The sequence below is a fragment of the Gobius niger genome, assembly GCF_951799975.1.
Source record: "Gobius niger genome assembly, chromosome: 17".
NCBI lineage: Eukaryota > Metazoa > Chordata > Actinopteri > Gobiiformes > Gobiidae > Gobius > Gobius niger.
Window position 1 is genome coordinate 838,009 of NC_136868.1, and position 15,449 is coordinate 853,457.

General features: G+C 38.7%; 1 protein-coding gene across 1 annotated transcript in view; it reads left to right on the forward strand.

Moving 5' to 3' along the window:
* The window catches only part of LOC306977265 (uncharacterized protein), a gene marked incomplete at its 5' end in the record, with an annotated part of 97,905 nt that overhangs the window by 65,032 nt on the left and 17,424 nt on the right, over positions 1-15,449 (forward strand). The window contains one exon of the mRNA XM_079575470.1: positions 1,023-1,175. Coding sequence (XP_079431596.1) covers positions 1,023-1,175 — 153 coding nt within the window. The remainder of the gene's footprint in view (positions 1-1,022; positions 1,176-15,449) is intronic.

A 15,449-nucleotide genomic window follows, 5' to 3' on the forward strand; every position in this document is an offset into this window, starting at 1 on the left:
ATTGCCCCCTAGTGGCTGGAATGAGTAAACTGGTTATTTAGTTAAAATATCTTAACTCCGCACAGGAATGGGCTGAGACTTTTTTTTTCGGACATACTCAGGGATTTGAGCTCTACAAGTCGGGGGCCGGATTAAATCACCTCGCGGGCCGGATTTGGCCGTAGTTTGAGGACCCCTGCCTTAAGGCGAGGATCAGGGTGAGGTTTACGGTTAGTTTGGATAAGGTGAAGGTCGTCATCACCTCCACATGTTTTGTGGAGATGATGTCATGGTCGGAGCTCCACTGCCAATGTCGGCGACTGGCCAATCAGAAAGCAGCCTATCCCGTCCTAGGAAAAAATATATCGCGTCCTGGATAGGGCTGAAACAACTAATCGATTACTAAAATAGTTGTTAACTAATTCAGTAATCGATTAATCGTTTTCTAGCAAACACAGACTAAAATAGAGCAAAATAGAGCAAAAAAGACATGACAATTATGTATTTTGGATGAAAACCTACTTTGTTTTTAAAGTGAGGGTCTGCAGTGTTTTGTACATCGTAAATTTCATAAATATCTGTCTTTGTCTCGTCCAATCAGAAAGCAGAATTAGCACAAAGAGCCTCCTACAAACGTTTACTTTAAGTTTACTCCATCAACACGTCCTCAAGCGGCGCCACTTTAGCTCATGTGATAAAAAAAAATGAAAAAATACAATGTCCATGCACCTTTCACAGCGAAGCGATTAATCGATTAATCGTAAAAATAATCGGTACATTAATCGATTACCAAAATAATCGTTAGTTGCAGCCCTAGTCCTGGAGCCATTGTAGCAAAGGTTTTCAAAAGTTTTGGACTCTCCACTCTAAGGCGAATGCTCCTGGACGTGTTTCAAATATGAGCACTGAGTACAATCTGAGTATTTACTGAAGTATTTTAAGCATAAACCAACCAGTCTATCCACCACATTTAACATATATAAAAAGTCGTTGCCTTCTTTATAACGACGGCGTCTCCCTCTGCTCTTGTTTGTGTCTTGCAGCTGATCGACCAGAAGATCCGCATGTGCCAGCGTCTGTGCGACTCGCGGGCGTTTGTGTCCGTCCTGCGGTACCTCCTCGCCATCGGCAATTACCTCAACGAGAACGCGGGCAAAGAGAAGGCCAAGGGGTTCAGACTCTCCACGCTGACCAAAGTACGTGAGAGTTAACACTTACGACTCTGCTCACTGAGATACGAGGCAGCGAACTTCAGCGCCCCGAGTGGTAAAGGCTGCGTTTATTTCTTCGAGCAAACAAGCCTTTCAAAATTGCGTCAGTGCATCAGGTGGAGGCTTTAGTTTCGGAGGACAGATTCACTCACACACTGTGGGACACGACGACTAGACACACTGGTCAAGGCCAAGTCATAAACACTACTAACTAGGGCTGTGCAATTAATCGAAATTCGATTACGATTTCGATTACAACAGTAAACGATTACAAAATTAGCATAATCGCAAAAAATCGATTAAAAAAATTTTTTTTTCAATTTTTTTTCTATTTTTTTTTTTAATGTTTTTTTTCAAATTTTTAATTTTTGGATTTTTGTCACTTTTTTACTGGATTTTTGTCACTTTTTTGATGGATTTTTGTCTTTTTTTTGATGGATTTTTGTCACTTTTTTGATGGATTTTTGTCACTTTTTTGATGGATTTTTGTCTTTTTTCTGCTGGATTTTTGTCACTTTTTTGATGGATTTTTGTCTTTTTTTGATGGATTTTTGTCACTTTTTTGATGGATTTTTGTCTTTTTTTTTTTGTCACTTTTTTGCTGGATTTTTGTCACTTTTTTGATGGATTTTTGTCACTTTTTTGATGGATTTTTGTCTTTTTATATGGATTTTTGTCTTTTTTTTATGGATTTTTGTCACTTTTTTGATGGATTTTTGTCACTTTTTTGCTGGATTTTTGTCTTTTTTTATGGATTTTTGTCTTTTTTTGATGGATTTTTGTCACTTTTTTGATGGATTTTTGTCTTTTTATTTTTTTGGCACTTTTTTGCTGGATTTTTGTCACTTTTTTGATGGATTTTTGTCACTTTTTTGCTGGATTTTTGTCTTTTTTTATGGATTTTTGTCACTTTTTTGATGGATTTTTGTCTTTTTTCTGCTGGATTTTTGTCACTTTTTTGCTGGATTTTTGTCACTTTTTTGATGTTTTTTTTTAAAGGCAACAAATAATCGTTTGAATAATCGTGATTTCAATTATGACAAAAATAATCGTGATTATTATTTTTTCAATAATCGAGCAGCCCTACTACTAACTAAAACTACTGTAGGTAAATACTCAGGTTCATAATACTCAGGTTCATCTGCTGTAATTCCAGTTCATTCAGGTGTTTTGGGTGTTTCTTTCCTTCTGCCCTTCGACGGCGCTCTGACTCTGGGCTAACAAGGCTCCCCTCATTGACATACGCTGCAGGTTTGTGTTTGTGCGGAGCCGTTTCTCTGGAGTGCTGCTGTTTTGGGTCGACTTCGGTCACCGTGAGGTAGGGCTGCTCGATTATTGAAAAAATAATAATCACGATTATTTTTGTCATAATTGAAATCACGATTATTTAAACGATTATTTGTTGCCTTTAAAAAAATCCATCAAAAAAATGACAAAAATCCATCAAAAAAAGGACAAAAATCCATCAAAAAAAGGACAAAAATCCATCAAAAAAGTGACAAAAATCCATCAAAAAAGTGACAAAAATCCATCAAAAAAGTGACAAAAATCCATCAAAAAAATGTCAAAAATCCATCAAAAAAGTGACAAAAATCCATCAAAAAAAGGACAAAAATCCATCAAAAAAGTGACAAAAATCCATCAAAAAAGTGACAAAAATCCATCAAAAAAGTGACAAAAATCCATCAAAAAAATTACAAAAATCCATCAAAAAAGTGACAAAAATCCATCAAAAAAGTGACAAAAATCCATCAAAAACGTGACAAAAATCCATCAAAAAAGTGACAAAAATCCATCAAAAAAATGTCAAAAATCCATCAAAAAAGTGACAAAAATCCATCAAAAAAGTGACAAAAATCCATCAAAAAAAGGACAAAAATCCATCAAAAAAATTACAAAAATCCATCAAAAAAATGTCAAAAATCCATCAAAAAAGTGACAAAAATCCATCAAAAAAAGGACAAAAATCCATCAAAAAAATTACAAAAATCCATCAAAAAAAGACAAAAATCCATCAAAAAAAAGACAAAAATCCAGCAGAAAAATGTCAAAAATCCATCAAAAAAAGACAAAAATCCATCAAAAAAATGACAAAAATCCATTAAAAAAGTGACAAAAATCCATCAAAAAAATGTCAAAAATCCATCAAAAAAAGACAAAAATCCATAAAAAAAAAGACAAAAATCCATCAAAAAAGTGACAAAAATCCATCAAAAAAATGACAAAAATCCAGCAGAAAAAGACAAAAATCCAAAAATTAAAAATTAGAAAAAAAAATGTGAAAAAAAACAAAAAATGGAAAAAAATTCAAAATGAAAAAAAAATATATATATAATCGATTTTTTGCGATTATGCTAATTTTGTAATCGTTTACTGTTGTAATCGAAATCGTAATCGAATTTCGATTAATTGCACAGCCCTACCGTGAGGGTCGTGTGGTCAGGGCGTGAGGGTCGTGTGGTCACTGTGAGGGTCGTGTGGTCACCGTGAGGGTCGTGTGGTCACCGTGAGGGTCGTGTGGTCACCGTGAGGGTCGTGTGGTCACCGTGAGGGTCGTGTGGTCACCGTGAGGGTCGTGTGGTCACCGTGAGGGTCGTGTGGTCACCGTGAGGGTCGTGTGGTCACCGTGAGGGTCGTGTGGTCACCGTGAGGGTCGTGTGGTGACTGTGAGGGTCGTGTGGTCACCGTGAGGGTCGTGTGGTGACTGTGAGGGTCGTGTGGTCACCGTGAGGGTCGTGTGGTCACTGTGAGGGTCGTGTGGTCACTGTGAGGGTCGTGTGGTCACTGTGAGGGTCGTGTGGTCACTGTGAGGGTCGTGTGGTCACCGTGAGGGTCGTGTGGTCACTGTGAGGGTCGTGTGGTCACCGTGAGGGTCGTGTGGTCACCGTGAGGGTCGTGTGGTCACCGTGAGGGCCGTGTGGTCACTGTGAGGTAGGGCTGCTCGATTATTGAAAAAATAATAATCACGATTATTTTTGTCATAATTGAAATCACGATTATTTAAACGATTATTTGTTGCCTTTAAAAAAATCCATCAAAAAAATGACAAAAATCCATCAAAAAAGTGACAAAAATCCATCAAAAAAATGACAAAAATCCATCAAAAAAAGGACAAAAATCCATCAAAAAAATGTCAAAAATCCATCAAAAAAATGTCAAAAATCCATCAAAAAAATGACAAAAATCCATCAAAAAAGTGACAAAAATCCATCAAAAAAAGGACAAAAATCCATCAAAAAAATGACAAAAATCCATCAAAAAAAGGACAAAAATCCATCAAAAAAGTGACAAAAATCCATCAAAAAAAGGACAAAAATCCATCAAAAAAATGTCAAAAATCCATCAAAAAAATTACAAAAATCCATCAAAAAAGGACAAAAATCCATCAAAAAAGTGACAAAAATCCATCAAAAAAATGTCAAAAATCCATCAAAAAAAGACAAAAATCCATCAAAAAAATGACAAAAATCCAGCAGAAAAGTGACAAAAATCCAAAAATTAAAAATTAGAAAAAAAAATGTGAAAAAAAAAAAAAATTGGAAAAAAAATTAAAAATGAAAAAAAAACAAAACGATTTTTTGCGATTATGCTAATTTTGTAATCGTTTACTGTTGTAATCGAAATCGTAATCGAATTTCGATTAATTGCACAGCCCTACCGTGAGGGTCGTGTGGTCACTGTGAGGGTCGTGTGGACACCGTGAGGGTCGTGTGGTCACTGTGAGGGTCGTGTGGACACCGTGAGGGTCGTGTGGTCACTGTGAGGGTCGTGTGGTGACTGTGAGGGTCGTGTGGTCACTGTGAGGGTCGTGTGGTCACTGTGAGGGTCGTGTGGTCACTGTGAGGGTCGTGTGGTCACTGTGAGGGTCGTGTGGTCACCGTGAGGGTCGTGTGGTCACCGTGAGGGCCGTGTGGTCACTGTGAGGTAGGGCTGCTCGATTATTGAAAAAATAATAATCACGATTATTTTTGTCATAATTGAAATCACGATTATTTAAACGATTATTTGTTGCCTTTAAAAAAATCCATCAAAAAAATGACAAAAATCCATCAAAAAAGTGACAAAAATCCATCAAAAAAATGACAAAAATCCATCAAAAAAAGGACAAAAATCCATCAAAAAAATGTCAAAAATCCATCAAAAAAATGTCAAAAATCCATCAAAAAAATGACAAAAATCCATCAAAAAAAGGACAAAAATCCATCAAAAAAGTGACAAAAATCCATCAAAAAAAGGACAAAAATCCATCAAAAAAATGTCAAAAATCCATCAAAAAAATGACAAAAATCCATCAAAAAAGTGACAAAAATCCATCAAAAAAATGACAAAAATCCATCAAAAAAAGGACAAAAATCCATCAAAAAAATGTCAAAAATCCATCAAAAAAATGTCAAAAATCCATCAAAAAAATGACAAAAATCCATCAAAAAAAGGACAAAAATCCATCAAAAAAGTGACAAAAATCCATCAAAAAAAGGACAAAAATCCATCAAAAAAATGTCAAAAATCCATCAAAAAAATTACAAAAATCCATCAAAAAAGGACAAAAATCCATCAAAAAAGTGACAAAAATCCATCAAAAAAATGTCAAAAATCCATCAAAAAAAGACAAAAATCCATCAAAAAAATGACAAAAATCCAGCAGAAAAGTGACAAAAATCCAAAAATTAAAAATTAGAAAAAAAAATGTGAAAAAAAAAAAAAATTGGAAAAAAAATTAAAAATGAAAAAAAAAAAAAACGATTTTTTGCGATTATGCTAATTTTGTAATCGTTTACTGTTGTAATCGAAATCGTAATCGAATTTCGATTAATTGCACAGCCCTACCGTGAGGGTCGTGTGGTCACTGTGAGGGTCGTGTGGTCACCGTGAGGGTCGTGTGGTCACTGTGAGGGTCGTGTGGTCACCGTGAGGGTCGTGTGGTCACTGTGAGGGTCGTGTGGTCACTGTGAGGGTCGTGTGGTCACTGTGAGGGTCGTGTGGTCACTGTGAGGGTCGTGTGGTCACTGTGAGGGTCGTGTGGTCACCGTGAGGGTCGTGTGGTCACCGTGAGGGCCGTGTGGTCACTGTGAGGTAGGGCTGCTCGATTATTGAAAAAATAATAATCACGATTATTTTTGTCATAATTGAAATCACGATTATTTAAACGATTATTTGTTGCCTTTAAAAAAATCCATCAAAAAAATGACAAAAATCCATCAAAAAAGTGACAAAAATCCATCAAAAAAATGACAAAAATCCATCAAAAAAATGTCAAAAATCCATCAAAAAAATGTCAAAAATCCATCAAAAAAATGACAAAAATCCATCAAAAAAAGGACAAAAATCCATCAAAAAAGTGACAAAAATCCATCAAAAAAAGGACAAAAATCCATCAAAAAAATGTCAAAAATCCATCAAAAAAATTACAAAAATCCATCAAAAAAGGACAAAAATCCATCAAAAAAGTGACAAAAATCCATCAAAAAAATGTCAAAAATCCATCAAAAAAAGACAAAAATCCATCAAAAAAATGACAAAAATCCAGCAGAAAAGTGACAAAAATCCAAAAATTAAAAATTAGAAAAAAAAATGTGAAAAAAAAAAAAAATTGGAAAAAAAATTAAAAATGAAAAAAAAAAAAAACGATTTTTTGCGATTATGCTAATTTTGTAATCGTTTACTGTTGTAATCGAAATCGTAATCGAATTTCGATTAATTGCACAGCCCTACCGTGAGGGTCGTGTGGTCACTGTGAGGGCCGTGTGGTCACTGTGAGGGTCGTGTGGTCACTGTGAGGGTCGTGTGGTCACTGTGAGGGTGGTGTGGTCACTGTGAGGGTCGTGTGGTCACTGTGAGGGTCGTGTGGTCACCGTGAGGGTCGTGTGGTCAGGGCGTGAGGGCTCAGACTGTGCAGGCGCTACAGTAATTGTGATCAGAGGCCAAAGAGGTCTTGTTTCGAGCGGCCGGGAAAAATGTCAAAAATCCATCAAAAAAGTGACAAAAATCCATCAAAAAAGTGACAAAAATCCATCAAAAAAGTGACAAAAATCCATCAAAAAAGTGACAAAAATCCATCAAAAAAAGGACAAAAATCCATCAAAAAAAGGACAAAAATCCATCAAAAAAGTGACAAAAATCCATCAAAAAAGTGACAAAAATCCATCAAAAAAAAGACAAAAATCCATCAAAAAAATGAGAAAAAAAAATGTGAAAAAAAAAAAAATTTGGAAAAAAAATTAAAAATGCGATTTTTTGCGATTATGCTAATTTTGTAATCGTTTACTGTTGTAATCGAAATCGTAATCGAATTTCGATTAATTGCACAGCCCTACCGTGAGGGTCGTGTGGTCACCGTGAGGGTCGTGTGGTCACCGTGAGGGTCGTGTGGTCACTGTGAGGGTCGTGTGGTCACTGTGAGGGTCGTGTGGTCACTGTGAGGGTCGTGTGGTGACTGTGAGGGTCGTGTGGTCACTGTGAGGGTCGTGTGGTCACTGTGAGGGTCGTGTGGTCACTGTGAGGGTCGTGTGGTCACCGTGAGGGTCGTGTGGTCACTGTGAGGGTCGTGTGGTCACTGTGAGGGTCGTGTGGTCAGGGCGTGAGGGTCGTGTGGTCACTGTGAGGGTCGTGTGGTCACTGTGAGGGTCGTGTGGTCACCGTGAGGGTCGTGTGGTCACTGTGAGGGTCGTGTGGTCACTGTGAGGGTCGTGTGGTCACCGTGAGGGTCGTGTGGTGACTGTGAGGGTCGTGTGGTCAGGGCGTGAGGGTCGTGTGGTCACCGTGAGGGTCGTGTGGTCAGGGCGTGAGGGTCGTGTGGTCACTGTGAGGGTCGTGTGGTCACTGTGAGGGTCGTGTGGTCACTGTGAGGGTCGTGTGGTCACTGTGAGGGTCGTGTGGTCACCGTGAGGGTCGTGTGGTCAGGGCGTGAGGGTCGTGTGGTCACTGTGAGGGTCGTGTGGTCACTGTGAGGGTCGTGTGGTCACTGTGAGGGTCGTGTGGTCAGGGCGTGAGGGTCGTGTGGTCACTGTGAGGGTCGTGTGGTCACTGTGAGGGTCGTGTGGTCACTGTGAGGGTCGTGTGGTCACTGTGAGGGCCGTGTGGTCACTGTGAGGGCCGTGTGGTCACTGTGAGGGTCGTGTGGTCACTGTGAGGGTCGTGTGGTCACTGTGAGGGTCGTGTGGTCACTGTGAGGGCCGTGTGGTCACTGTGAGGGTCGTGTGGTCACTGTGAGGGCCGTGTGGTCACTGTGAGGGCCGTGTGGTCACTGTGAGGGTCGTGTGGTCACTGTGAGGGTCGTGTGGTCACTGTGAGGGTCGTGTGGTCACTGTGAGGGTCGTGTGGTCACTGTGAGGGTCGTGTGGTCACTGTGAGGGCCGTGTGGTCACTGTGAGGGCCGTGTGGTCACTGTGAGAGGTCTTGTTTCGAGCGGCCGGGATCGTGTCCAAAGTCAGGCTCTGTGGGAGGAGAGCGGTGCTGAAGGGGTTTGAGGTTATACAGCAGTAAGACCGGCCTGGAGGTTTGTTCACTGCCTGCTATCTTTATTATTATTTTCATCTTCATTTGACCAGAATCGAATTCCTTAGGACTAGGGCTGGGTACCGTTACAGTTTTTTCGATACCGGTACTTTAACGATACTTTTTTCGGTACAGGTGCTTAATTATTTTTCATTTAGAGCCATAAAACAGATGAATAATGTTAATTTATTCTTTTCCTTCCATTTAATTTCTTTTACATTCGTATTAGTTGTTTGAGATGAAACTTCCTTTAACAACAGGCGGAAAAAAACTTTCCACGTTTCTTATTTTTTCCCCCCATTTTTAACATTTTGAAAGAAAAATATCCCCCCTAATTTTTTCTTCAAATATTTCCCCAATTTTTTTGGTGTTTTTCCCCAAATTGACCCCCAAATTTATTTCTTCCATTTTTTCCCACGTTATTTCCCTTTTTGATATTTTTGATTCCCCAAATTTTTCCCAAATTTAACCCAATTTTTCCCACTATTTTCATTTGCATTTCACTTTTTTTTTCTTTTTAAATTTGTATAACCAACAGCGTAAAAACTTGAATATAAAGGTTTTATATTTCTTTTCTGTACCTGCTTTCGATACTTTTTTTTTCCCGATACCGGTAGTACCTAAACCTTTGTTTTCGATACCGTACTGGTATCGCTTAACGGTGCCCAGCCCTACTTAGGACAGTCTTTCCCAAAGTCTGGCATGTCTCGGCCCCTTTATGGATCAAAGTCCCGCAGTGTAGTAGTAGTAGTAGTAGTAGTTTATTCGGTCAGTTCATTCCTTTATACGTAAATACATTTCCAATTCTTTGTGTACAACACGACCGAAAGGGTTTAGGAATAAGATGTAGCATTTTTCCAAGTTAAATTCTCTTAATTTGAGCTCCTTCCATCAGGGCAGAGACACAGACTTCCTTGTGCCAAGAGAAATGTGTACAGGAATTCCTTTGTTCCCTTTGCCATCAAGGAGCTAAATAAGTTGTAAGTAGGGCTGCTCGATTATTGAAAAAATAATAATCACGATTATTTTTGTCATAATTGAAATCACGATTATTCAAACGATTATTTGTGGCCTTTAAAAAAATCCATCAAAAAAATGACAAAAATCCATCAAAAAAGTGACAAAAATCCATCAAAAAAAGGACAAAAATCCATCAAAAAAAGGACAAAAATCCATCAAAAAGTGACAAAAATCCATCAAAAAAGTGACAAAAATCCATCAAAAAAGTGACAAAAATCCATCAAAAAAGTGACAAAAATCCATCAAAAAAGTGACAAAAATCCATCAAAAAAGTGACAAAAATCCAGCACAAAAAGTGACAAAAATCCATCAAAAAAAAGACAAAAATCCATCAAAAAAGTGACAAAAATCCATCAAAAAAGTGACAAAAATCCATAAAAAAAAGACAAAAATCCATCAAAAAAGTGACAAAAATCCATCAAAAAAGTGACAAAAATCCATCAAAAAAATGTCAAAAATCCATCAAAAAAGTGACAAAAATCCATCAAAAAAGTGACAAAAATCCAGCAAAAAAGTGACAAAAATCCATCAAAAAAGTGACAAAAATCCATCAAAAAAAATGACAAAAATCCATCAAAAAAGTGACAAAAATCCATCAAAAAAGTGACAAAAATCCATCAAAAAAGTGACAAAAATCCAGCAAAAAAAGTGACAAAAATCCATCAAAAAAAAGACAAAAATCCATCAAAAAAGTGACAAAAATCCATCAAAAAAGTGACAAAAATCCATAAAAAAAAGACAAAAATCCATCAAAAAAGTGACAAAAATCCATCAAAAAAGTGACAAAAATCCAGCAAAAAAAGTGACAAAAATCCATCAAAAAAGTGACAAAAATCCAAAAATTAAAAATTTGAAAAAAAAATGTGAAAAAAAGAAAAATTAGAAGAAAAAAAAAAAAAGAAAAAAAATTATAATCGATTTTTTGCGATTATGCTAATTTTGGAATCGTTTACTGTTGTAATCGAAATCGTAATCGAATTTCGATTAATTGCACAGCCCTAGTTGTAAGTACTAATGTCGTTGAGTCAGTCTGTTCCTTTTCGTGATGTCGTGAACCTGCTGCTGCTGTGTCTGCAGTGGACCGACTTTATAATGAACTGATTTTACTACATTGCTGGGCAAATGTATTGGAACCAGGGTTTCCGTTAGCCGGCTGTAGCCGGCTTTTGGCCGGTTTGAAAAGCAAATGGCCGGTAAAAATTATGTCCATCGGCCAAATTGGCCGACAGTAAAAAAGAGAGAATATAAAAAAATATATTAAACATGTCACCTAAGTCAGTGACTAACAGAACAAAGTGTTTTTCGAGACAGGCCTAAATATTAAAAAAGGGTCAATATTTCTATCAAAAAAGTTTAGATTTACGCCTTCAGCCCGTTTTACAAAGCACAGTCGAAGCGCCATCATCGCTGTCTGGATGTAACGCTCTTTCTTCGTACTTCGTCACATTTTGCAAGAAAACGGCGAACTACAGGTACATTTACTTTTATATAAGTGTGTTAAGAACTCAGCAGCGAATACGTTTGATTAGGATATTCTTGAAACGCGCGTGTGTTCAGTCAGACTGACGCGCTGTCCCACAGCGGCTCTTCCTGGGAGAGTGGCCGGGTTTGGAGGCGCTTCCCTCGGTCAGTCTGCGCAGACGCCTCGGCTCAGTTACCGGTGTTGGAGCCGCTCTAAAGCGCGGCAGAGCTGGGTCCGTTTTGAATCGCTCGAGACTGACTTTTGTGACTTTAGTCCTGTCGATTTGTCTCTCCACAATATTTCCGTATTGAGGGACTTAATCATTTTTTTTTACACCTGAAGCCACGTAAAAGAGCGGAAGGGCATCTACAGCCCAGCCCTCGCTGAGCAGCTGGTCAGACCTGGATAAGGTCAGCGTTAGGGTCGTAGATATCGGCTACTTTCTGTCTGAGTTAAAGTGCATATGAGTGGTGTACATCCGCGTGACACCTGCTGCTCCACCGTCTCCACGAGCACAACTTCATGTTTGGATTTTCGCTGTTGCTACATTTTTCTCACGTCAGTCTTTAATTAGAAATAGCCGTGTTTTGGGACCCACTAAAGCACTTGTGTAGCTCTGTCTAAATGTAGATTGTTATTGATAATAAGCCACGTTCATTATGTATATATTTTTTAATGGCCGGTAATTCTTGCGAATGGCCGACATTTTACGACCCAGCTGGCCAAAGTGGCCGACAAAAAAAAAGTCTAGCGGAACCTCTGATTGGAACATATGAGTGGAATGTATGAGAAGCCAAAGACACATTTCTGCCATCATTGTGCATGGTGGACAATAAAGTTTTTCTATTCTATTCTATTCTAAATGTGACATACTGTTTCACACATGGCAGTGATTATGGGCTGGATACTGACAGTATTTGTTACAAGTAAACAGATACGTATGAAGTTCATTTCAAACATTAATATTTGTTGACGTGAGGACCTCCTGCAGTGCTGGACCGTACTAGTGTTGGGTAGGAACTGAATACATGTATTTAGAAAACACGACAATAATGTGGCAAAAACACGACAAAAACACGACAAAAACACGACAATAATGTGGCAAAAACACGACAAAAACACGACAAAAACACGACAATAATGTGGCAAAAACACGACAAAAACACGATAAAAAAGTGACAAAAATGTGGCAAAAACACGACAAAAAAGTGACAAAAATGTGGCAAAAACACGACAAACATTTGGCAAAAACACGACAAAAATGTGACAGAAAAGTGACAAAAATGTGGCAAAAACCCGAGAAAAAAGTGACAAAAATGTGGCAAAAACACAGCAAAAAAGTGACAGAAAAGTGGTGAAGACATGACCAAAAAGCAATGAAAAAACAACAAAAACAGAGATGAAAACACGACAATACGCTTCAAAAATGTGACACAAACGCGGCGACAACATGATAAAAAGGTCACTATCACTTCTGTAGGCTTTCACATGAGGCATTACACTGTTGCTCTCCAGTTTAGAATACAGTAAGTCTTGTTTTTATCAGGGATGCACCGATCCGATACCGGATATCGGAGCCGATACTGGGCAAAATACAATATTGAAATCGGCTACAAATATCCGATACTGAACCGGGGGAGGCAACGTCAGGCCCGCGGGCCAAATCTGGCCCTCCAGCACAGAACCTCTGGCCCTCGAGATGATTTTGAAAAACATTATTATACAAAAAAGAGATCAAATTCCTTTTACAGGACTAATAGTGTCAGTGTTTTACAAATGCCCAGAATGTCCCACTTGGTCCTACAGTATGTAACGCAAAACAGTGATTCTCAACTGGTGGGTCAAGCCCAAAGGTGGGTCACGAAACCTTTTTCAGTGGGTCTATGGGGAACTTTTAAAAAATATTTTCCATCTGAAACTGAATGGACTTTCAGTTTTAAAGGCATATCCACTGCCTGTTCAATAAAAGCTTGTGTGGGAAAACACAATATTTTGTACGATATATGACAAATGAGGGCTTTATTTAGGTTATTTGGGCCCGAGGGTAACGCGGGGCCCCGACTTGGGAACCACTGATGAAGAAAGTTCTTTACTTTAGGCGACAGTGTTGAGGTTCGGCCCTTGTTGTTACGGCGATGATGAAAATCACCCGACCCCTGACCTGCATCTCAGTGAATCACCTGGACAGTTCAGCCGCTGAGTCAGTTTTAACCTCTGCAAATATATTTCAGATCGCTGCGCAAACTTCTGCGGTTAGCAATAGCATGCTAAAGCTAGCAGGAGCGTGCTATTGCTAATGAAAACTGATCAAGGCTGGGTCAGAAACTATGATAGAAATACCTAAAGTAACCAAATAAATAACCACTTCTGAAGCCACGTGTCTGTATTTTAGATCTAGTTTAAGAAATAACTGATCTGACATATTTTTTATGTTTATATTAATGTCACCTAAAGCCTGTCATTTACCCAAGGATATGTAGTGTAGAAAAGTCCAGTGATCCTTGTTAAATGTTCATCCAAGAGTTTATAAATGGATGTAATTGATAACTGATCTGTAATATCATGACAATAAACCTGATCTTAAGATGAAGAAAAAAGTCAATTACTTGACTTGGCAAAAAGTGGCAAAAACACGACAAAAAAGTGGCAAAAATGTGGCAAAAATGTGGCAAAAACACAATATAAAAAGTGACAAAAACACGACAAAAAAGTGGCAAAAACACGACAAAAAAGTGGCAAAAACACGACAAAAAAGTGGCAAAAACACAACAAAAAAGTGACAAAAATGTGGCAAAAACACGACAAAAATGTGACAAAAAAGTGGCAAAAACACAACAAAAATGTGACAAAAACACGACAAAAAAGTGACAAAAATGTGGCAAAAACACAATATAAAAAGTGACAAAAACACGACAAAAATGTGACAAAAATGTGACAAAAACACGACAAAAAAGTGACAAAAATGTGGCAAAAACACGACAAAAAAGTGGCAAAAACACAACAAAAAAGTGACAAAAATGTGACAAAAATGTGGCAAAAACACGACAAAAAAGTGACAAAAACACGACAAAAAAGTGGCAGAAAAGTGGTGAAGACACGACCAAAAAAGCAATGGAAAAACAACAAAAACAAAGATGAAAATACGCTTCAAAAACGTGACACGAACGCGGCGACAACACGATAAAAAACTATCACTTCTGTAGGCTTTCACATGAGGCATTACACTGTTGCTCTCCAGTTGAGACGCTTTTAGATTTGGGTAAAGCAGAACTAGAGTGCTTGGTTTAGGCGGGGGGTGAGAGGTTAAAGCCTTCCAGGATGCAAAAGCCTAACTCTACCCCTATCCTTGTTAAATGTTCATCCAAGAGTTTATAAATGGATATCATTGATAACTGATCTGTAATATCATGACAATAAACCTGATCTTAAGATGAAGAAAAAAGTCAATTACATTTTTCACTCAGAGAAAGCCACTTTTAAGAAACTCTTGGTATCGGTAAATATCGGATATCGGCAGACACTCAAACCCCAGTATCGGCAGCAGAAAAGCTGGATCAGTGCATCGCTATAGTTTTCATGTACAGCCATTTCCGGACTATGAGCCGCTACTTTTTCCCACTCTTTGAACCTTGTGGCTTAAACAAACAAACAATGAGGGGGAGTGTGATTAAAAAGCAGGAGGAACAGTTCGGAACCGCTGGCCTGTGTGATTAAAAAGCAGGAGGAACAGTTAAGAACCACTGGCCTGTGTGATTAAAAAGCAGGAGGAACAGTTAAGAACCACTGGCCTGTGTGATTAAAAAGCAGGAGGAACAGTTAAGAACCACTGGCCTGTGTGATTAAAAAGCAGGAGGAACAGTTCGGAACCACTGGCCTGTGTGATTAAAAAGCAGGAGGAACAGTTCGGAACCACTGGCCTGTGTGATTAAAAAGCAGGAGGAACAGTTCGGAACCACTGGCCTGTGTGTATCAGCTCATACTCCAGCCTCTGTGATCGTCTTTAACAGTGCGTTTGAAGTTATTCGTGCACCTGTAGAGTCTGAGAGCAGCTGCTTCTGCATTCACGCCGCACAGCCCCCGATGCTCCGGTCTCTGCCGGGAGCCCTCGGCGCCCGTGCTTTTGGCTGCGGAGCGAGAGGTCCTGCGTTCGTTTTAATGAAGCCGAGCCTTTGTTCTTCCTCAGAGGCGTTTGGAGACGTAATTGAAAACAGTAAACACGCTCGGCTCGGAATTACAGGCGGACACTTCGGGAGGAAAGTCGTCTCCAGTCTTTCATCGGCGAT